Raw genomic sequence first — 24,660 nt, 5'->3', positions numbered from 1 at the left:
CAGGACCCCCAGGGCTTCCTGGGCCTGAAACACCTGCCGTCTGTGATAGTTCTGGGTAATAACAGGGGCTACATTCACTACCAAGGTCAACCCAAACTCTGCCGCAAGTTTGGAGAGCATGGGCACCTTGCTGAAGCGTGTCAGCAGATAACTTGTGGCAAATGTAGAGAAATTGGTCACACCTTTGAGGAATGTACCAATGGCAGAAAGTGCAACCTCTGTGGAGAAACAAACCACCTCTTCAGAGACTGCCCACAGTCATTTGCCAACAATGCAAATGTTGTAAAGGCTGCCAGAATGGCAGAAAAAGAAAAAGAAATACAAAATGGTGGACTGGAGGAAATGTTTGTTGTGCGGTTTCAAGGGCCTAGGCCAGAAAATTTCAATCTCCCTCCAAACCCTGTGACTGGAGGAAAAGGATCAGGTGAGGAGGGAGAGAGGGAGGGGCCTGCAACTGCCCCTCAAGAGAGTGGTGAAGAAGAGAGTGCAGTGCAGGAAGAAGGCGGAGCTACCTCTGACTCAGACAACCTGAATCAGAATGAGAGGGAAGAAGCCGCCCCTCTCCCAATGGCACAGCACGCAAAGAGACCTTTATCTGGATTGTCCTCTGAGGCTGGAGCCTCAGAGAAGAGGGGAAGAGCTGGTTACTCCTCAGACAGCTCATCTGTGGAAGAGCCCAGAGTCTTCCCCCCCGATTCCCCAAATGAGGTCTCTTTTCTGAACATAGCTCTGCAATCAACCCCATAGGACTCAATGTTTAACAAAAGATTACAAGAAAGGCCATCCCCCAGAGTCCGGAGGGGAAATGCAGCTCGAGCCCCTTACTCTTCGCCTGTAAGAGTTAAGGAAGAGCTTCATTCACAAGAAATGTGACAACTGTCTTAAACATTTAGTCTTTTAAAATGTCATGGGTGGGATTGCTGTACAGGGACATTACCAGCAAATTTGTGGTTAATGGGCACCTGACAAAAGCAGTCCAGATAGACTGCGGTGTCCGTCAGGGTTGTCCATTATCCGCCCTCCTCTACGTCCTCTGCGTTGAACCCTTGGCACAGATCTTGAGAAGGGACCAAAGAATCAGAGGGGTGGGGGTTCCAGGAAGTGGGGGCCTCACTACTAAATGTGTTTTATACTTGGAGGACGTGAACATTTTATGCACCGACCCTTTATCCGCTAACAGGACGCTGGACTTAACTGACTGGTTTGGACGGACCTCTGGGTCATGACCATGGCCGTAACCAGCTATGAGGTCACCAAGGTCCGGACCTCGGTAAAAATTTCCGAGAAAAAAAAAAACCGCGGCATGCAGGAAGTTATCTGACAAAGCCTGTAATCGCAGTGACTCTGAATGCGCTTGACATGAAGCAGAGAACGGCACCGTGAGGTGAGTGACAGATTATTATTTTACGAACAAGCAGTCCACTGTAAATGAAGCCAGACCTTTGGGTGTTTTCGACCGACACGATCTAACAGTGTCTTGTAAACCTTCATGCAGACAGGTCCGTTATTTTGGGTGTGTTATCACTCTTTAGAAAGAGGAGGAGGAAGCCGGGGGTTTGATCCGAGGTCCAAACCCGCTGAATATTTCAGCGGGATTTAATTCATTTTATTTTATCCCATGGTCTGTGTGAATACTGATTCAGACTGGGTTTAAACCTACAAACGGGTAAAAGACGCTCCGGTTAAATTGCCTGATGGCAGTTCCCCCCAATGCCAGTTTAAAGTGCTGGACTGGCATAACCGTTAGGTAACCATGGCAACATACTCAAAGCATACAGTTCAAAAAGTTAAAGCTCACTAGTTAAAACAGTTGTTTTTTATTAATATGTTTACAATACTGATTTAGTTTGCATTTCAATTTTTTCTATCAAATGTGGAATTTTCTGTGCTGCTTTTATGACAAGAACTGACTGTCTCAGTTTTTTTTAAAACAGATTGTTTTGTTTTGTTTTGGTCTGTACCAATATAACACCAAACTTTACATTTGATTTTTTTTTCCCTAAAAAATGTATAGTTTATTTATATATTTACTTTCATGGGTTAGATTTGCATCGATTACATTTACAGATCATATCACAGCAAAGAAATGTGGGCCTTAACTATTTTTTAAGTATGTATATGTATCTATGCACATAGATAGATAGATAGATAGATAGATAGATAGATAGATAGATAGATAGATAGATAGATAGATAGATAGAAATGTAAGTTGAAAAAAAATGGAATCCTTCTCTCTAAATGATCCTAAAATGAAGCATAATCTATAGGGTCTAATCAACCCCCTTGACCCCCCTCCCCCCACAGAAAAAAAACAAGTCAGAAGAGCAAAAGATTGGAAATCATAATTTGATTCTACCCTGAAAAAACACCTTCAGACTGCACCAAAAAATGCCATGTACCTCTCACCATTTGTTCAAAATGAGTTTATAGAATGCTGTGGTGTTGGTATTAGAGATACCTTACTAAAAAAAGTAAAGGAGACCAAGTGGTACCACCAAGACTTACCTGATGCTGCGACTGTGGAACAAGAGCTCAAACGGTGGAGATATAAATTCCAGACCAGCACCGAGTCCCTGCCATCCACAGCGCTGGACACTCTCCAGAACACAAGCATGATCTTTTTTCCAAATGTAGAGTGCATGCTGAGAATATTCCTCACAATCCCAGCGACAACATGTGCCTGTGAAAGGTCCTTTTAAGCTATGAGGAGACTGATGACATGGCTGAGAGCCAGCATGTCAGACGACAGACTGACTGGATTGGCTCTCATGCACGTCCACTGGAGAATTGGCATAGATAGGGAAAGAGTCCTAAAGCGGTGGGATGCTTCTGGCCACAGAAGAATACACTTAGCCTTCAACTCCAAAAGGTTCTTAATGTTATGATTATACAAATATTTACCTATTGCACTAAGAATGAGCATTATAACTTATGTTTGTGTGTTCTATGTCATTTCAAAGGGCCAACGCAGAAGTGGGAGCACATGAGGAAGCACAGTTGACTGCCTGTCTGCCTGACACAGCCAAATAAAACATTATTTTTGCTAATACTTCCCTCTGCGTGTTTTTGAATGTGTGTAGTACATTCCTCTTGGCAGTGTATCTGTTATTTTAGGTGACATTTTTCTGTGAATTGTGCAAAAACTGATAAAAGGGGATTTTTCCCCTCTAATCTCAATGTCTCAATGAGAATAGGTTTCTAAAGTCTTAACAACAGAAAATCTCTCTCTTCCTCATTTGCTCAAATGTCCATTACTGTTACGCTAACAACCCAAAGTAAACCTCCATCAGTTCACACTATGATTATATGCAGTCTAATATAAAGGAACTTTTAGCTACTACTGGTCAAAACTGATTTTATAACACGAGTTTGTGTGTGTGGGTTAGTGTGTCGGTGTGGGTTGGGGGGTCAAGGTCTGGACCTCACCAATTTTGAAACCCTGGTTACGGCCCTGGTCATGACTAAACAGGAGCAAAACCCAAGCCAAATTTTATGGACCGTGGACAGCAATCGAGACTTCTGGACTCCCCCTGACTGTGACCCCGACTGACCAAAAGATACTTGGGGTTAAATTTGACATTGAGGGAGGAGGGGAAACCAATTGGCAGGAAAAGGTAGGGAAAGTTAAACAAAGACTGGGGTACTGGACGACCAGACGACTGACCATGGAAGGGAAGGTTTTAATCATTAAAGCAGTGATTTTACCTTTGCTTTTATTGGTCAGTTCTGTTTTTATCCCACCTAGGAGTGTGATTTTAGACCTGGAACGTGCCATCTTTTACTTTCTGTGGGGGTCCAAGTGGGAACGGCTGAGGGGGAACATAATGAAGAGGCCAAAAGACAAAGCAGGAAAAGGAGTGCCGGACCTCAGCCTGTTTTTAGGTCTGTTTAAGCCTTTATACTGCCCTGGCTTTTAGAGCAGCCACGACTCCATCCGGAAACCCCAAAACAACTGCAATGGCACGGTTCTGGATGGGGTCCTACCTCAGACGACTGAAAGTTTTACCTACTGATCTTAAAGTTCCAGTGTCTTTTAACCTGCCACCTGCATACTCTTTTATCCCCAAGTTCTTGAGACATTTTAATCTTGAACAGGAGGAGCTGCATGTTCTAACTGACCACCGCTCCCTTATCTCTATTGTGCAGGAGCGGGAACCAGTGAGTCCAGTGCGCGGGCTTGCACTCGGCGAGCCCTCTACTGTTTGGCGCAATGTGAACCATCCAGCTTTCCCAAACAGACTCCAGGACCTGTCGTGGATGGTGGCTCATGAGATCCTCCCAGTCAGGTCTGTGATGCACTCCCCGGGGCATATCTGCATCCTCCATTTGCCCCCGGCCTGGATGTGGCGCACCTGAGTTGGTGAGGCACCTGCTCTGGGAGTGCAGCGCTGCCGTAGAGCAGTGGGCAAAAGCCGGCTCCTTGCAATTCCCATACTTACCGGCAAGGGAGGTCCTTACAGCATAGCTGGTTCTCTACTGAGTGAGCCAAAGGTCACAGACAACAAAGGACTTTGCACAACAATGGCTCGCACTAGCCGCCATCAAAGACGCCACATGGACCTCCAGGAACTTGCTGGTAAGAAAGCACATGCAGATCCCCGCCGTGGCTGTGCTCCAGATGGCAGCAGCGACGGTCAGAACGGCCAGCGCTGCAGGCGGCGGGCCCTGGACACAGCCACAAAGAAGAATCGCCTCTGTGCCCATTCGGATGAAGGAGTCGGAGCTATATGGGAAAAGCTTGAGGCAGCAGCGGCCTGGCTCTCCGGGAGAGACCGGTGGGAAGGAGCAGCAGGGTGAGGATCTCCTCTGAGCACTGGGACAGGGACTGAGAGAACACATCTGAAGTTTGCTGCTCATTGCCCTCGCTGGTTAACATGTCGACATCCAGAAACACACTGCAGTTTTTCTTGATTGGATAAATCAACAAGCAGTGATAGTTTGTGCACTTTAACTTAGTGCTTTGACCAATGCTTTGCGAGTTGGTATGCATGTGTACTGTATTTAAAGAAGTTTGGGCTTTTTTGTCTCAAATGCCACATGCCCAGTCCACATTGTGTCGATCTTGTTTGTTAAAACTGTGTGTTTTTTGTTTACTGTCTTGTAGGAAGTGTTGTTATTTTAATTTTTTTTTTTCTGTTTGATCATCTGCCTTGGGACAACGGATGAAATTTAGGTATTGTGCTAATTCTGGCATATTTACAATGACGTGTATAAAGAAATTGTTGATTAATGTGCACTGTCCTAATCTAATTGATTAATTAATTAATTAGACTTTCTAAATCTTCCATTTGTCAGAAGATATTATTTACTAACTGTCATGTCATTTCTTTGAAAGTGGAATTGCTGTGAAATGGCAGTGAAGATAAATCCGCAGCTCTGTATTTGTCAGTGATGGTGTTGCTGGCAGAACCATTATGATGACTGGAGGGCTGTCTGCCAAACTAGTCTGTCAGTACTTCAGTCAACCCGTGGTATTCAGGTCTTCTGATTTTTTCAAATTTCAATCAATTATACCACAACTAAATAGTTAATTAATGTAAATGTAAAGTAAAAGTAAATGTGTGTGTGTGTGTGTGTGTGTGTGTGTGTGTGTGTGTGTGTGTGTGTGTGTGTGTGTTTGTTATGTTTGAATACAGCAGTGTAAATTACAGCACATGCACTATAAAATAACAGCAAAATACTGGCAGCCCCTGCTGTTAGAACAACTAATAATTTCTTTAAATCAAAATTTTACTTTGAAACGACAAGTTACATTTAAATGTGTACATCAGAAATATACACGTTTGGTACCATCCATCCATTCATTTTCTGCCGCTTATCCGGGATCGGGTCGAGGGGGCAGCAGCCTAAGCAGGGAAGCCCAGACTTCCTTCTCCCTGGCTATTTCATCCAGCTCTTCCCAGGGGATCCCGAGACGTTCCCAGGCCAGCCGAGAGACATAGTCTCCCCAGCGTGTCCAGGGTCTGCCCCGAGGTCTCCCCCAGGTTGGACGTGCCCTGAACACCTCACCAGGGAGGCGTCCAGGAGGTCTCATCAGATGCCCGAGCCACCTCATCTGGCTCCTCTCAACGCGGAGGAGCAGCGGCTCTACTCCAAGCACCTCCTGGATAGCCGAGCTTCTCACCCTATCTCTAAGGGAGAGCCCGGCCACCCTACGGAGGAAGCTCATTTCGGCCGCTTGTACCCGCGATCTTGTTCTTTCGGTCACTTTCTTTCGGTTACCCAAAGCTCATGACCATAGGTGAGGGTGGGAACGAAGATCGACCGGTAAACAGAGAGCTTTGCATTCCAGCTCAGCTCCCTCTTCACCATGACAGATCTGTGCAGAGTCCGCATCACTGCAGATGCTGCACTGATCTGCCTGTCAATCTCTCGCTCCATCCTTCCCTTACGCGTAAACAAGACCCGAGTTACTGAAACTCCTCTACTTGGGGCAGGATCTCATCCCCAACCCGGAGAGGGCACTCCACCCTTTTCCGGCTGAGGACCACGGACTCGGATTTTGAGGTGCTGATTCTCATCCCAGCAGCTTCACACTCGGCTGCGAACCGATCCAGAGTTTGGTACCATGAGACAATTTTGGTCTGAGTTGCTATTTTCTTTATCAGCACGCTGTAAGATGGTGGCGAGGCGTAAATCAACTCCATATCTTTGTTTGGTCGTGTCAATATTTTTAATAAGGTTTTTAAACTTTGCTTCAAATGTTAGTTGTTCATAGTGATAACGCCCATTTGTGTTACAGGTGACAGCAGGCTTAATCAGCCTGATGTGAAGGTCCAGGTATACACTGGACCACTGCATTCGGGTCTGCGGGGGGTTCGATTGCAATTGTAAATCATTAAAATTATATTAGTGAGCTTACGTTCTTCTCTATTTAACTTTTTAAAGTTCTCAATAATAATATGAATGGTGAGAAATGACTCGAAGGACTTCCATTTAAGATGTCTGAAAAATGTTGTGTGTCATATTTAATGTTGATAAACAGCAGGAACAGCACAAAGAAACAGCTGCACAGCATTAATTACTGACATGACAGAAGAGAACAAGTAGCTACTCCCAAACAAAAGACACAACTAAAATTAAAAGATTTCATAACTCAAGCATCTACAAACACTGGCAGATGAATTCATTAAAAAGTGTTGTAACAATAAAAAATGGGATATAAAGAGAAAGTGTTAAAAGGGAAAAGTACAAATTATACAAAAAGTTAAAAAAAAATTACAAATAAATTACTATCAAATATATATTTATATAGTACATGTACCACATTAAATGTAATTACATGTGATAGTACTGAATGTACTCAATAAATATAATGAGAAAACAGCTGTAGGCTATCAAAACCTCAGAAAAGTCATCAGTTAGATCTGTAACGATGAGTAAGAAAATCAAAAGATGTTTTCTCTTCAAAGCCAACTGTTTCAACAACATACACACAATGATCCAAAACTGAAGCAGCACCATTACGTCATAAAGAGCGTCTTAGACATAGTATGACAACTACATGCAGGAAATGTACACTCACATACATAATGGTCTTTCATCTCTTGGAGGTCTTGTCTTTAAAATTCACATTACTCACTCAGAAGTCTCACTGCCTGTTGTTCCCCATGCATATAAAAGGATAGATCAAATAAATATTAGCACAGGTTTCTGTCTACAAAGTCAGATTTAAACTAATGAGATATTCACCCTTACCCAGAAACAAGCTCTGAGATGCAGTCACTTCAGCTTTGTACTGACACACTAACTTCTTTCACCACTAGGGGACAGCATAGGTTCACTCTGACGGTCCATTATGGGTTCATTTAATCTTTTAAACCTTTAATACAGACAACAAATGTTGGATTGACAAGATGCTTACATAAAGTAAGATGGAAACTCTATGAGTAATTTGGTCCAGTATTTGTTTCAAACATTTAATGGGACTTTGATTTTCACATGATCTACCTACAAGCTGCTGACCTTACTGACAACCATATCTGGGATTTTTTAAGAAGAGAGAGATTGGAGTGTGTTCCTTATGTTTGACAAAATGTTCACAGTACATGCAAACCAATTTAGTTACCTACAATAACATCTTGGAAATAAACATGAAAAAATCAAATCTAAAGCTCTGATAATGTGTGCAAAAGTGACTTTTTTTTTGCTCCACATCATCTTTGCACTTGCTACAGTACTATCTGTACAAACTAACAATAATCCTTACAAATGGCTATTTCAAACTTCCGCTCAATTCTGTTATCAGCAAAAAGCTTCCATATATCCTTTAATTTGTCAGGGGTCAGTCTGTCACATTTCCTTCTGTTAGTTCACTGATGTTGGAAAGCAAAACAAAATAGACATACTGGTTTGCGGCTGCAGGTTTTAACTAATGGTTGAATTGATGTAGCTGAAATTTGGAAAGCTTCAAACCTATCCCCCAAAGCGAGCATGTCTTTTGGTGGGAAAAAAAATAAATAAATAAAAATAGTCCCTGGAACCTTTTTTGAGTCTGAGTCCTGCAGTGGAACTGATTTTCATGTTTTTAATAAGCTATTTGAGATACCTTTGACAGCATACCCTCATGTGACCCCAGCTTCAGGGTAGAGATAAATGGTATAATTTGATCTTTGATTTACCTGATTAGGTTTTTATGAAGTTTACTCTGATATCAGGTCAAATCACCATGACTACACCTCAACACCATGTGCATATTAGCTTGGCACATGGATAAGGAGACTCAGTAAGCAATGACATACCAATAGAAGCATGTTAAGATTACTTTAGCCATCCAAAACACTCTTGATCCTCCTCAGAGTTGATTAGCTAAGGCTGAGCATAAGTAAAAATACTCAAGTGGAAAAAATGTAAAGGTCTTCTCATAAAATTAGGGATTTACTGAACCAAGACTTTCTTTGTAATTGAAACGCAAACAGCAGTGCATTAATATGAACACAATGTTTGAAATGGTCCAATGTTCAAAATGCTTCAACGTCAAACAGACTGATTAAACAGACTGTTTGAAAAAAGTAGGCTGAATTCCAAACTTGTAATCTAAAGGGTTAATATTTGACACCGTCTGCTGACCTGGGACCAAATTGTTCCCTTTTTTTAGGACCTGACTTAGAAACCCTGTCATGTTTTCATCCAGCCAAAACAGATCAGGAAATAAAACAAAAAGGCAAACTGGAGATCAAACAGGAGGTTTGATTTGGTGACAACACCAAACAGAAAATGTTTAAGAAGTAAAGATTTTAAAGATCAGTGTCCTGGTGTGAGTGTTGGTAATTGCATTTGCTGTCTAAAGAAAAAATAAATGCACTTTTTAATGTCCTTGTGTAAAGATTAACACTGTTAGTGTCCCATACAGGTCATTAGACAATGCTGAACATTTATGGGATGTTTTTGCATATTTTTTTTACGCAAAAAGGTTGAAATCACAGCTTTGAGCAAAATGCTTAAAAAAAACAAGTGAAAGTGAAAAAGTTTTTCTTTTAGGAAATATTTTGAACTTAAGTTTTCTGAAATCCATTTGACCTTAATCCTCATTGTAAGAGATTTTCTCCAATGGACCAAGTTTCAAAAGCACAGTAGAAGCAACAGGTGAACCGCACACATTGCTCTAAACAGACAATATTGGCACTTTGTTTTTCCCCACATGAAACCATCAATGATTGTTGTTTTCTGAACCGACACTGAGTCAAGAAGATGCCCCAGCAGAACGTCACAGGTGTTGTTGGTCTAAAGGTCAGGAGTCTAGAGAAAAAGTCCTCCCCAGCTCACAGGACTGACTCTATGGCTTCAGGCGTGGCTCCTAAGGCTTTGGTTTGGTGGTTGACGAGCGGCGAGGTCTCCTCCTCTGCCTGGATGTTGGCCACCGCCTCCACCCGGACCTCTGCAAGCTCCTCTTCGTGATGCTGCTGCTGCTGCATTTCCTGCTGATTGATGTGGTGGAGGATTCCTGCTCCCAGAGCATCGCCCTCTACATTCACAACAGTGGTGGTACGATCCCTGCACATATAAGACATACAAGAGGCAGACTTTTTAAAAACCTGGGTTTGGTCCGTTAGAAATAGAGCATTTCATGGTTTTATGAAAGCTTATCAGGCTTTAATGATAACATGATCATCAAAAGATCAATTTTTTAAAGACATAAATAAGGTTTTAATGACTTTGCATAGTTTAGTTTTCATCATTATTGAGTGATTCACTGTTTTTGATTTACTGTTTTATGATTTATATTCAATTGTCATTTCAATTCTTTTGTAACTTGCTCATATTACCCTATTGTCCCCAAACAATCTTAATCTTTGCCACCGAGTCCCCAAGGAAACTACGCACACACTGAAGCATGAACACTTAATGCCACTATTTCTCTCTGTAGGATCCTTTTTTTAAATTAGTTTTCTACAGTTTTCTGTGACCTGTTTTTCTTTCTTTAAGTAACCGTTGGGATGAATGTGCAGTGTGAATGAACTATGACCTGGGTTGGGAGGGAATATGTTGATAAAGGTTCAAACTAGTTTAAAATACCAATAACAAAAACCTTACTTTTTATACTTTTTTATATTGTTATTCTTTTTCATGCTACATTGTTAAATTATTTTCCAAAATAAAAATCATGAGCCTGCATTGGGGGGAAACTCCTGGCCTTTGTTTAGCTTTCTGTAATGTTGGCAGCATGTGCAGACGTTACGTACACAATCCAGTCGACAGCCAGCATGAGGGACAGGTCATTAGTTGGCAGCCCAATAGCCTCCAGGATGATGGCAATGGTGATGATGCCACCAGCTGGGATGCCTGCTGCTCCTACACTTGAGGCTGTGGCCGTCACTCTGGAAATAGTAAGTAATGACACATTACTTATTGATCTGTTTTAAGTTTTCTTCACTTTACTTGCAGAGGCTGAAAGATATCTGGAAGCTAAGCACTTACAGAATAGTGAGGATCTGTCCAGCATTCAGTTCAACATTGTTGAGCTGGGCGATGAATACGGCAGCGATGCACTGGAAAATGGCTGCCCCATCCATGTTAACAGTGGCACCGATGGGAAGAATGAAGCGGCTGATCCGTTTGTCCACACCGTTGTTTTCCTCTACGCATTTTATCATGGAGGGAAGAGTTGCTGAACTGGTGAGACCAAGAGAAAGATAGAGTTTTCTGTTATTGTCATCAGCCATTCAGTAAAGTCTCCTGGGTAATTTGTTAACATCTATGCCCCTTTATATCATATATATCGTTTATTTACACTAAGAGGAATATATAAAATTCAGTTGGTATTGCTGTCCTGTGGAGTGATGAACAGGAGCTTTTTGGGCCTCTGGATCAGCCGTGAGTCTGGAGGAGGAAGAATGAAGCATATGATGTAAAGAACAGCCTGCCTACAGTGAAGCATGGTGGTGACACAGTGATGCTCTGGGGCTGCATAGCTTCTTCTAGCACCTGTTTTTGAACCAGGCTTCAAACATGTTTTTGTGATCATGATTGAATTTGCTTAATCAGTGAATGTGGTTTCTGGAGCTTCTGCAGCCACCCAATGCTTCAGCATGGCTTGTTATCTTAAAAGCTAAGGTTCCTTTTTGGACATTAAAAAACACATCGAAATAAGCTTCTGTGAGATTTCACTAAAACGTGGTTTCTGTTTCTTAATCAAGATCAAATCATGATAACTTAAGTAAAAATTTTAACTTTCCGAGATGTTCAGTTGTCATTCATTATTTGATGCCTGAGTTGGGTTGAAGTGCCATGTTCGACAGCTCTGTTGACAAATGCAGCCCCCGTGGTGCAAAGAAGATAGAGGAGAGGATAGAGGAGGTAAAAGAAAACATGACAAACAGTAACGCGAGAGTCATTGAACTTTTCTCAACCCAGGTTTCTGCTTCAAATTGTCACAAGACTGTGGTTTACTCTGTAGGGACTGCTGACCCGACAGACCTTTGATGTTTGATCTGTAAGTTAGATGTGTTATTCCAGTCGGCAGAAGCAGCGGGACGATGATACCACAAAACCAAGAGCCTGATCAGCTGCTCAGACTCCAAGTGCGCAGTGTCATCTCATGTTATATACAGTCAAAGGTCCAGCTAGTTCAGTACTTTTCATAGGTATCTGTATGTTTTGAGTAATCATGTTTTGCACAGAGTCTGCCCCAGTAGGGAACAGGAGGAAAACCAAACCAAACCAAACTTACCACCAAATGTTGAAACTAGCCAGATGAAAGGGCAGAATCTTAACTTGGAGTTTGATCTTTTTTAAACAAATTCTTTTCTATACTCATGTTTTCTGTTAAATGGATGATTATGTGAACTACTTTCCCCTGATGCTGAGAAACGTTCATTTTGTGTTGTGGCAGAGTACCTGGAGCAGGTGGCAAAGGCAGTGGTGAAGGGCGTGATGAGGCCCGACAGGAAGCTGAAGGGGTTTTTTCGAGTAAAACCAAAGTAGATGAGGGGCAGGATGATCCCTCCATGAATAATGTGGCCCAGAATTGAAGCAAATATGTATTTTCCCAGACTAGTGACCAGGAGAACCACATCCACCATCTCAACAATCTTACTGCCCACCAGAAACATGATGCCAAACGGGATGTACCTGAAAAAAACACAAGGTGTATAATTTCTAATGTGCATTTATACAAAAAAAACATAGATGGTGCACTTCATCCTGACCTATGTATCCAGTTATGTCACCATATATTACTGAATGCAATATACATACATTTAAATCTTCCTGCACTCACCACATGATCCAGGAAACCAGCACCATGGTTGCCTCATTAAATGCGTTGAAGAAACGAATGAGCTCCTCCCCCTCATCCCCCAGCTTCCTCAGCGCCACACCAAACACCATGGCAAACAACACCAGACCCAGGATGTTCATGCCATCTGTTTCAGTCCCAAAAGGCACCTGGAACACACAAAAGAGTCAAACTGTGGGATGAAGAACTTGGCGAGGGCGTTGAGGGAAGGAAATCAACCCAACCAGTGGCTTGAGGAGAAACTCTATGATGATCATAGAAGGGGCATTTTTCCATCATGTGTTTTTCTTTTTTCAATTGTTTTTAGGCTTATTTGTTTCTGATGAGTCTGAGTTTCACTGTTAAAATTGGGTTAAACCTACACTGTAAAAAAAAAAAACTGTAAAAGCACTGGCAGCAATGTTTACAGATGGATACTATAAAAGTATCATTAATTGAAGTGGTGAACCATTATCACTGATTTTCTGACACAAAAGTCATTACAGAGAGCAAAATGTGTGTTTATTAAACTTAAAATGCTTCACAAAGTAGGATCTCTTTACAGTAGCTGCTGAGTAATGGTCTTTCCTGTCATCTTTGAACCAGGATCTCATGTGAAGCCAGGTATTATGAGAACAGTAAAACAGTACTGCTGACATACTCTGCAGCAGTTCATACAACTCTTCTTGGAACAGAGTTTGTATTGGGTTTGTAGGTCTGGAGGCAGTCGTAGGATTCACTGAACTGAATGATGGATAATGAATAAGGACAGGAACAAATCCTCGGCTCAATCCTCGTCTTTTGTCCTGAGCGCTCCCACAGCTCCACCAGCTTCATCCCCTGCCACTGGAGCGACTGTCCACCATGACCCTACTATAGACAAATACCATGGACCAGTGCCAGGAACAGATCCCTCAACTGTTCTCTGACACTGGGTCGTTGGGTGCAGGCTGAGGCCACAAGAGAGGAGTCACTGAATTTACAAGACTCTCACAATACAACCAAGGAGACAGAGCTGTCGTGGCTTTTTGTTTCACATTTTTATTTAAACTAACAGTCCCAGCAGTAATATGTAAATAAGGAGTAAACCCTTTGCCAGGCTGTTTTTTTTTCTTTGTTTGCACCACCTCATTATCGGGCTCACAGGCCCAATACATGTCTGGTGGGTCAAACTGACCTGCTCTCTTGCCAACTCTTGAGTAACAAAATGCTTCCTACACTTCAATAACAGAGACCATTACATCAGGCTTCACACTTATGTTTTAGAGTTGTAGAAGTTTAAATTTAGATTTATCTCTGTGTAGATGAACTCTTTAAACCATGTTAACCCCATTTTAATAGTATGGGACAGCTGTGGCTCATTGGTCGAGGTGATCTTCCCTCAATCGACACTGAACCCTGAACTGCTCCTGCTGTTGACTAGTAGTGTGAGAATGAGTTGGGTGATACTGATGGTCCCTTACTGTGGCAGCCTCTGAGCAGGGTCACACTGGCCATTTGAACCATGCCCAAGCACTCTTTAAACCTTAAAGCCAAGTTTGTTTGGCCAGCGTGACTGCAAGTGTGTCGTGCTCAAGCATGATTTACTTCTCTGCTTTGGCACATATCGGAGAGGTGGGCTTCAGCACGGTTGACTTCATGCACAAGCACAAGCACACAAACAGTGTGTCTATGATCCACGTATGATCTCTGTGACTGCTCCTCTCAACAATCATTTTAAACAATAATAGGGGTGTTAAAGGGCTGTGTCGGACCAAAACGACTTAACATAAGCCATGAAGTCTCTAAAGTTGTAGCAGTGTCTTATTTTGCTGATTGATGAGATGAAACTGTGCTTCATGCAAACAGACACTTCATGATGACGTAGGCGGGCCATGCATGTGCCTTAGGTCTGGTTCATATTGGCGTAGGGTGACCGTGAGCTTTTCTGGCCAGCAGAGGGGCCAATAATGCTTGAATCGAGGGGCAACATCCAATCAGTAAAAATGAAGTCTATGTGGAAGTGCTAAAAGTCGTTGTTCATCGAGAATCTGCTTGAGGCTGGCTGCAGAAAGACCGGAAGTCACCTGCCATAAAACCTGACTTTTATGGCATTAAAAAGCATCTTTACAGCTTGGTTCAAAAAACGTCTTGGGTCTAAAACGCTGATTTCACTGTCCGCCCACTGTATAGTGAGTGAATTTTTTTCTACCTCCGCAGTTTAGAAGTTATTACGATCGCTTGATTTTCCAATCAGAGGCACAGCTCAGGTCATGTGACCGCCGGCCCCCCTGTAGCTGCTCAAAGAAAAACTCACAGCTGGCGTCATAGCCAATGTGGCTGCGTCCGCGGATTGGCTTCATTTCACGGTTTCAGGAACAGACTGGTGACGTCGCTGATGGTTCGTCCATGTTTTATACAGTCTGTAGCTTGAATACACCACGATCTGGATGGCCAATGAAACTGTGCCCTCTGTCATCAGTGAGTGAATGAGATCAGCAGTGTGAAGTGTTTTAAGAGGTTAGAAAGACTAGAAAAGTTCTATATAAGTACAAGCCCAAGTCATTTTTAAAACCTTATAAAGCAAAGTTTGTAACTATTGACATGGAAGTCAAGTCAGATAACATTTGTGAGAAACCCAATTCATGATGTTTTTAAACGGTCTGACACCCACTCATATTCTATGACTGAAATGACTTCATACCTTCTGATAGAGGGTGGTCCCATTGGTGTCATTTCCAACAGCAACCATCCTGTAGTCAGTAGCATACTGAAACAGAGGAAGGAGAAACAACTCAGTTTGACACAGTATTACTTGTTGCATTAAAGTGATGAAATGTGCAATTAAATGTGAATGCTTAGTCCATATGTCATTATATGTCTTAGTTTTGAACAAAGGGGGCTCAGGTGTGTCATTGCAGGGCCATGTTAATGTAAAGTGGGATCTAGACATCTTGTGGTACCAAAACATCCTGGTAAACACAACTATTGAACATAAAAGTTAATCAGTCAAGGAAATAAAATGTGCAAATGATTAAGTATAAAGCATGACGGGGACGGGACTAGATAAGCTCTGCTTCTCCCGTCTTCCCTTTCGGACATGTACAATATGATCTATTGAAAATGTGTGATATTGTATAAGTGTGCAGACATGACACACATAAATCAAATCATCATCATGATCTGATCTGGAGATCAACAATAAAGCAGATGATCCAAATTGACCCTTATTGATACATACTATCACAAAGAAAGCAGATGGATATGAACAAATACAGAGGGTCTGAACAATGACTTTGACGTTATAGTGTGGATGAGTGTAAATGAAAGGGTCCTTAAAGGGCCAGCTTGAAGTTTAAGACAGAGACATTAATAGAAAAATCATCATTGTCATGTAATGAAGTAAGGAAATTGTAAAAGCTAACTTCTCTGTGTGGATGTCATCAAGTATTCAGATTAATCAGAATATGCCATCTAAACTTCACATCCTCTCAAGGGCAAGAATACAACTTTTGAAGACATTAATGATTCTAAATTTTATGATCTAATTCAGATTTTCTGAGCTTGTCTAAAGATCCACAAGGACCCTGACTACATGTGAAAATATGTCTAAAAGGTCTGTAAATGGAAGCTGTCTGTTGCTCCTCTGAGTTATATACCGTGCAGAAGTGAATTGAAGCTCAGACAGTTTGGGGGGACCCGCACTTCATCAAAGCTTTTTTTCTTTACAGCTCATAGGATAAAGCTTCCCTGGCAGATCTATGGACTTTATATAAGGTCACAGGCTCTTACAACATGTTAGAACAAACAGAGGCTGGAGGGACAGAGCTAAAGGTCCGCCCTCCTCGTAACCTAAATCTAACACCTCATTTGTTGAACTGTATATTTAAGCATCGGGCTGTTTGTCATTTTGCGTAAATCTCCCCTCTCCTCTGCTTTCTTGGTTTAATCCACAGTTGGACTGTTTCCACAAAGGCTCTAGCACAGAATACACCGGTGGTGGAGGAGGGGGGCATTGAACCGTGTGACCCTGGCTACACTTTGAAACTCCATTAGGTTTAAAGTTTATAACTCACCAGCCTTGTTTAAGAACACTTTAAAGCAAATGGTTGATTGTTGACCAAGTGATTTGTGCCTGTGTGCGTGTGCGTGTGCGTGTGCGTGTGTGTGTGTGTGTGTGTGTGTGTGTGTGTGTGTGTGTGTGTGTGTGTGTGTTTGTGTGTATAGCCATCATAGTCATCTTGTATCCCTGCATCCCCAAATATTGAACTTTCCTGATTCTTACTTCAGCCTTAACAGACACGAACATAATTCTAGGAAGCAGAGCGAGACACGTTTAAGAGTGGCGAGGCGAGCTGGGTTGCTAGGCTGGCTGGAATGGAATGGTTTCGCCATGGTAACGGCTGATTAGAAAAAGGAAAAGGAGCATTGGGGCGAGATGGGGCGAGCTGCAGCCTCTATTCTGAACATCTCCTCATTAAGAGGCATTATGAGGCTCTTGGTGACTCTGCCAGGATTTACCGCCGCTGTAAATGAACATGGAAAGGAAGCCGCGTGGTAGGTGGCGTAAATTCACAGACAACACAGGTGGTGAGGAGAAACAGACAGGAGGTGATAAAATAGTGAAGAGGGGGAAAAGTGTGTCGGGCACTCACAGAGCTGAAAGCAGCAGCCACCAAGTTCGCTGGGAACAAGTTTCTGTGAAAGGAGAAGAAAAGCATTTTAGAGCCGCAGAAAGAGATGGCTGTCATGATGTTGTTCATGTGACTGACCCATTTGAAACAACATGTCCTCTAAATGTCTTCCAGGTCAGTGGTAAACCCATTTGAACCATTAACTGTTGAAAGGTTGAGTTTCCCACTCTGAACTTTGACTGTTTTGCCAGGATCTTCCTCGCAGTCCCCTGAATTCTCTGACAGAGAAGTTGTTCAGGCTATCACGTGTGTCTGTTTAACCTTTATTTGATGGTTAAACCACAAAGTTCCATTTTATGCTGTGGTCCTAAAATGACATGTGACAATCAGTCCAGACAATACAACATGACAGGTAACATAACAAAACAAAATGATACAAGTTGTTTCTTTGCCTCCAAGGTTATTTTTTTTCTTTTGGACTTGAATGTCGCACAGCTGCCTTCTTCCAAAATGTCTGATCTTTTAGCAGGTTTTTGAACGTTGCCCTGCTACTTGTGACATGTTGAATAATGTTTTTGTTGGGCACAATCAGGGATGTGTCATGGTTTGTGAATTTTTAAAGACGAGTTCCCATGAAACTTCAGACCTCTGATGAACATGCAGATCATGTCTATAAGTGTCTGTCAGAACAAGACCAATTCTGGGTTCTACACAATGTTTGTCCGCTATTTGGACGTCAAGTGGACACAGGAGTGAGTGAGTCCACTGCACAGACATTCCAAGGACGTCCTTTCAATGTCATTTTTGGATGTCTAATTTTAAACATTAGTTTCTAATAAAAGTAATATTTTGTTAGTTTGTTTTTTTACATTTCCTGTTTCCCATTCCAAAAGCATGATTTGTTATCCTGTACTGGTCAGTTTTCCAACAGCTTTGTTTGGCTAAGCAGCTTTGAAGTGGAAATGTAACACCTTTGTATGTAAATGAAGCTATAGGAATAAGAATTGGAGCAGAATGAAACCTTCTAAAACTGGACTGTAGTTATGCACAGAAACTAGAAGTAGTTCTACCCACAATGATTGATAGAACACACTATTGACAAGATATGACAAACTCTTGATGAGTGTGCTTTTGTAGCAGGTTGTACCAAAACCTGGGTTAACTAAGGTCAAGTTTCCCACAGTAAGGTACAAGGATGAAACATTTATCTAGACTCCTCTTACTCAGTTTACCAGTCTGTCTAATCTCATGTCATGATTCAACTTGCTTTTCTTCACGTCTCTACTTTTTTAAATTCTCTTTTGTCTGATCTTGTTCTCTAAACTTGAGGAGACAAAATCAAGAGCAGCTGAAGGTGTGTCGGCTTGTCCTCACTTCACCTGCAGACTTACAATGCTGAGGTTAAAGGTTGTAGAGTTTTTGTTAATTATCAACAACAAAAGGGATTTTGGTCGTAGCTGGGGTTTCCTTTCCTGTCTGTGAAGGCACAGACTCTGGTCGACAGAGGAGAGGGAACACTGAGGAACCCTGATTAAAGGAAGTTTCTGTAGCAGAAAAAAAACTTTGAAATATAAAAAGTAACTGTGAAATTCAGAACACAATTGGATTTCTTTTGGTATAGCAACTTCCACTCTGCTGTGCAGCTGTTAAACCCCTTTTTTTGTCATGTAGAGTTTGCAATCTCATCTGCAAGGTAAACTCCAGGTCCACTGCACAAAACCTATTTGCCTGGAGTTTCTTACTTGGCGTAGTGAAACAACCATTTCTGCTGTAAAATTCTGGTGAATCTGAATCGTGAATCGTTAGCAAGTCATCAGGTCTTGTGCAGTGGTAGCTGATGATGGCTGCAATGACTGCTAAGAAAATAAAAACAGACTGAGTGGAGAGCAAAAGCAGGAGGAACTCATGCTGTTGTAATGACCTTCCAGACCAGATTCAGGATAATCTGATATAGGGGGCTCAGGGGTTAATACCCCTGAGCCTTTTCCAAAAATGCCACAAACTCCACAAAAGACATGCCCATATTAAATTCAATGCTGTTCTTGAACCCTCTGGAGTCCATATAAAAGTTTGGTCTCTCTACTGGAAACACTCCAAAATTTCAACCTCATCAGAAAAGCAAGTGAGTGGAGTGTAGCAGCAAGAATTTCCACTCCTTGATCTCAGAAGTGTCAGCCTCAGACTCTACCCCCAATACCCCACCATGCCACTCCATTCAAGGCTTCAAAAAAGATTGCAGCTCCCTCCAAGCTCACTTAAAGCTTGCTTCAAGGTCGCTTCAAGCTCCCTCCAAGCCCCAAGCTCCCAACTTGAGATGTGATCGGTAACAGAACAAGACCGTAGGAAGTTATTGGTTGCTCTGTAAACTGTGGGCTCTGCCTTCCCGTCTTAAAAAAAAAAAATCCTGCTCTACGTTCTTTTCAAACTTCACCTGCTCACATGCCTGGCCCAGCAGTCAAACTCATCATTGGCTCTGGAGAGAGCACAGATTGACCCATTTGGTCAAATGAGATATCAATCAAAAGGACTACAATGTTGATATTGTAATATTGAGATTTGAAACATCATACAGAATCTAAAAGGCTTGGTATTCAATTCTAAGTCAAAGCTGCCAGCACTCAGGTTAACAGTATATGTTAGATCTTTTTAAAAACTCAAATCTTGGTGCTGTCTCAAAGCAATAGAAATGTAAACACAATAGTTTAAAAACTGTTTTCTTCTCTTCATGAGGACAGACCTGACAAAAAAAACACTGGATGCAATTTAGAGAATCTCCAGAGTGAAGCCTTTTAACTTATTAAAAGTAAAACCGAGACTCACTGCACAGAGAAGAATGGACATTTATTTTGCTGATAAGGAGTGATGTTTTTCTTCCCGTGTGCTCTGACCACACAGTTACTCATCAAGTTATTGATTGTTCTGTAAACACGCAGCACGTGAAAAAGGAAGTCTTGGCTGGTGTTTGTTACTCATCCATTCTAAATCAGGATTTGAGAGTAGGATGACATTTAACTTTGACAGCGTGTCTGTTCAGACTGCGTGCTGGCTTTGATTTTTATGACTGACGAGTACACAGGGATTACTGGAAGCTTGTGGGCCTTTTCCATGTATTAGTGAGTGTTTGTTGTAACTTTATCCTCTGGAGTTTCACTGTATTGTGCAAAGAAATACAGACTTTGCTCACATTTACTCCCATGGCCAGACCACAGCCAAGCAATTCAGTCCACGGCCTCATGGCCCCCCAGATATCTGCCGTCAATCAGGGGCCAAATCCAGCCTCAGCTGTTGGAATCAGCCTCTCTGGTTAAACCGACATGACATCATCCACTTAAAACATGCCTTTATTTTGCAGGAGTATAAAGAAAAGCTACGTTTGGATTAAATCCCGCCAACACAAAGCAAAAGTAGACCATGTTTGTTCCTGTCACATGACTTAGGCGAGGATCTGGATTAACCCTGGGAAACCGGAGTTGAGAGTAGGCATTACTTTCCCACAGAGACCTCAAGACCCACCCCCTATCCCTCGAGCCCCACAGAGCCCCCCCTCATGAGGACTGCTTTCTAAAGCTTGGTTACATAACAACTTTGATTTCTAATTAATCATGATCATGATGTTACCATTGGTGTGTGTTTCTGCAAAGTAAAGTTGATGTAACTCCTGTGTTTATAGAGGTGGCAAAAATTACTGTTTCTGTTTCTGTCAACGGAGTCTGGTGCAATTTTTCTCCTGTTTCTCATTAAAAAATATCTCCTTGTTCTCAACACAAAGCAATCCTTTCAGTAAATTTGTTGGACTATACGAATAACAATCTGAGTCTTTCAGTAGCAGAAATAAGCACTGTTGTTGGACAAACTTCAGTTTGGCTCATTTGCAACACAGGATTTACCTAAAGCAGCAACATTGTGTTGTAGGCTTGTTAGAGCTGATTTGTAACAAAATCCCAAAATGTAAAAAATAATAATAAAAAAATAAAAATAAAAGGCAAAATATAATAATTGTTATTGTTTTGAAATTTAATCGTTATGTTTTGGGCACAAAATCTTTTTTTTATTTTGGGTCAGTTATTGCATTTCATTTTTTAAACATTTATTATTATTATTATTATTATTATTAGTTGTAGTAGTAGTAGTAGTAGTAGTAGTAGTAGTAGTAGTAGTAGTATAACTGTTGTTGTTACAAGGGCTGTTGAAAACATGGGTATTAGAAGATCCTCGCCCTCAAATGTTCAAATATTTATCTACGTTTCAACTAGTGTTTTTTAATGTACATGTATATAGAATACCCTTTATAAATTCATTGTACTTGTTCTGACACAGTCTAAATGTCTTTGTCAAAACCTTTCAAACCACTCAAAAAAAAAGATTAGATATAATGGAATTGTTAGGCAGATGCAACTGTTGTTGTTGCTGGTGTTGCATTTGTTAACCTTGAGCGGGGAGGGAACACTGTGGATATGAGACCCTTCTATACTTTGAGATGTTGCAGGGGGGGACATGCTGTCTGTGCTCCACAGGACCGTGACTGGCTGTCTGGACAAGCTGTCTGTGTTGCACATGGCACAGACCATGTACCTGATGGTTTTAAGACTGTTTTACGTTTATAAATTAGATGTGTTGATGCTACGTAGCTGTTTTCTGGGTGAAACCTTTAACAGATGGCTCTGCGTATAACCCTTTACATTAGGTTCCAGGTGGAACCTTTATAAAGGGTGAGGGCAAGCTGAAGAACCATATACGGCCCTAGTCAGCACCTTACATCTAAGAGAGTCAGTGTAAAAATAACAGAATTGTGATTTTAATAAACTTTTGCACTTATGTTAGTTTATGCATCATAACTTGACTACTTATTAGAACATGAAACAACTCATCTCACCTGTAATACATCAAAACAGATAGGCCTGCCTTTGTGTGTTCAATTGTGTTACAGTCTTTCCAAGACTAAAAAGTCTCCTCTTGAGTCATGTGATCTCTTGAGTTTGAGTGTATTCAGACAAATACGATATAACTTTCTTCATTTCTTACTCAGTTGACAAGTCCACATTAAATATCATGCTGTTATGGGCCTGAGGTTGGACATGTGGTTCTGGGACCTGTTGCTCTGGTAAGTAGATCATGTGAAAAGAGAAAGCTTACAATAATTGTCATCTCCTCTTAAAGGGAAGGAGCACTTAGTGTCTGGAACCTCTGTGAATGCATCCAATGTAAGACTACCCTGACAGTCAGCTGGAGGACTATAAGAAATAATGACCCTCTCAGAATTAGCAGTGATTTTCTGCGCAACTTGAATCCTCACTGAAATGTTTTCCACAGCTGGTCATCCCAGTGAAAATAAAGTGTGACCCTTAGGGTAACAGGGCTGAGAAGTAAAAGCAGTGTCCACCTGCTCTGATGTGACACCAGAGAAGTGCTGACAGCAGCAGTGTTCAGCTTGTACTGTCAGAGCTGCTGGAGTTTATCCCTCCACCTTAAAAATACACCGCTCTCTCTCTATCTCCCAGCAGCTGTGGGCTTTCCCTCGCTCTGTGGAACTTGTTATCAGACTCTGCGCGTGTGCCAACCTGTAAACACTGAAGCCACCAAAACAGTCTTTTCACCTGACGCATCTTAAGAAGTGGGTTTTACCGCATGGACAGCTTATCCTCATGGTCTCTAATAACGGAGTAAACCAGAACCAAGACCCAAGACTGCAGCAGGAGATCCACTCATATAGGATGACATACTTTATAAATAGAAAGCTCATTTGGACTTGAAGCTGGGCAGCTGTGTGTATTCATGGGATGGAGTTCAGCTGATAAGAGAATAAAACTGCCATCAGTCTGGAGACTGGAAACCATAAGAATCATTCAGCCAGAACAATCTACACATGCTCCTGCAAATGAGAAGAGCACTTAAACTGCACTCTGCACGCTGAGCTCAGTGGTTTTTCAGCAGAGTGCTGATCCTTTGGTAAACTAACATGCCAGCCAAAGCTTGGAACAGGCGAGTTCAGCAGCAAGAGCTCAGTTCGGGTGTATAAGTTGCACAGCATCAGTTTAAAGCTCTACAAAAACTCAAACCTATTTTTCATTTCCCCTCACTCACTTGAAGAGGTCCAATCTGTGTCAACTGAGACGAACAACATGTGACTTGGTGAATAACTGAGACCCGGCTCAGCGCATGGAGCTGAGCCACTCATGTGTGTTCCCAGTGCGCTCGAGGCGCAATGTGCCATTATCTCTCCCTGAAGAGAAGCACTATCATACCAGTGTACTCCACATTCAACAGTGATCTAACTAAAGCTTGGTATACGCGTTGCTTTAGTACCTGGCCAGGTCCAAGAAGGAGTCCGCGGTCTCCTTGTTGTTGCTGACGCTCTCCAGCCCCAGGCTGTTGGTGTTCAGAGCTCCCGCGCCCACTCCGGGTTTGATGATGAATGCAAGGGCGACCCCGATCCCCGAAGCGATCAGTGTGGTCACCAGAAAGTAACCGACCGCGATGCCCCCCAGCTTGCCCAAGGAGCGCGTGTCCAGGCTGGCGGCGCCGGATACGAGGCTGCAGACTACAAGGGGGAGGATGATCATCTTCAGCATGCGGAGGAGCATCTCTCCGGGGAAGGCGAAGTATGTCATCTGCGCTCTGGTCAGGTTCATGTTGCGGACCACCATGCCGAGCCCTACGCCCACCAGCACCCCGGACACCGTCATGATCACCAGCAAGTTCTTCCTAAGAAACTCCATCAGCTTCTCCCTGAAGCTTTTCTTTGCGATTTTCTCCACCATGGGCTCGGTTGAGGCCGAGCCGGGAATGGCGTGCCCGTTGATCTCGCTCTTTATCTCCATGTTTGTCTTTTCAGATCAGCGTGTGCGGCTGAGTCGGGCTCCAGGCAGCGTGGGTTGGATACACACACTCGCGTTATGGCACGCTCTGTGCTGAGTGAAGGCTGGTCCGGGGTGAAGGCTGAACGTAGAGCGGGAGGAGAGCCAATGGACAGAGAGCGACGACACCAAAACGCAAACTGAACATGCGCAAAGAAGCTGGCACTTCTTACCAGAGCAAATGATGCAAGAGCAGGGGAGATTGCCAGGGTTTCTGGCACTGTGGCACACTTTCCTTCTCAAACGGAATATTCTGATAACAAGATCGGAAACATAAATATATTTCGTGCCTTTCTTTTCCATCTCCCTTGGCTGGAGCCTTTAAATAAAACTAAGAAAGTATTTTGACAAATCCTGCCCATGGCATAATTATTTTATCCCACAACACAAAAGAAATACTGTTAATCCTGAGATTTTCTGGAAGTTCATTCTTTCAACACAAAAGAGCCATTCTCTGAGAAAAAATTCTCGACAGTGA

The 24,660-nt window shown here is 42.3% G+C and overlaps 1 protein-coding gene across 1 annotated transcript; it reads right to left on the bottom strand.

Annotated features, from left to right (window-relative positions):
* Positions 1-6,951: 6,951 nt before the first annotated feature.
* slc1a4 (solute carrier family 1 member 4) lies at positions 6,952-24,303 on the bottom strand. Its single transcript, XM_074675960.1, has 8 exons — positions 23,632-24,303; positions 17,350-17,392; positions 15,399-15,464; positions 12,719-12,885; positions 12,337-12,570; positions 10,918-11,112; positions 10,683-10,817; positions 6,952-9,993 (listed from the first exon to the last, which is right to left on the bottom strand). The coding sequence occupies exons 1-8, from the start codon at positions 24,144-24,146 to the stop codon at positions 9,762-9,764; spliced, it is 1,587 nt and encodes a 528-aa protein (XP_074532061.1). The 5' UTR covers positions 24,147-24,303; the 3' UTR covers positions 6,952-9,761.
* Between the last annotated feature and the right edge of the window lie 357 nt (positions 24,304-24,660).

Source organism: Halichoeres trimaculatus, unplaced genomic scaffold (assembly GCF_033239565.1).
Source record: "Halichoeres trimaculatus isolate MK-OKI-2021-1 unplaced genomic scaffold, fHalTri1.1 fHalTri1_scaffold_8, whole genome shotgun sequence".
Taxonomy (NCBI): domain Eukaryota; kingdom Metazoa; phylum Chordata; class Actinopteri; order Labriformes; family Labridae; genus Halichoeres; species Halichoeres trimaculatus.
Note: the sequence above shows the minus strand (reverse complement) of the source record. Positions and strands in the feature narration are given on the sequence as shown.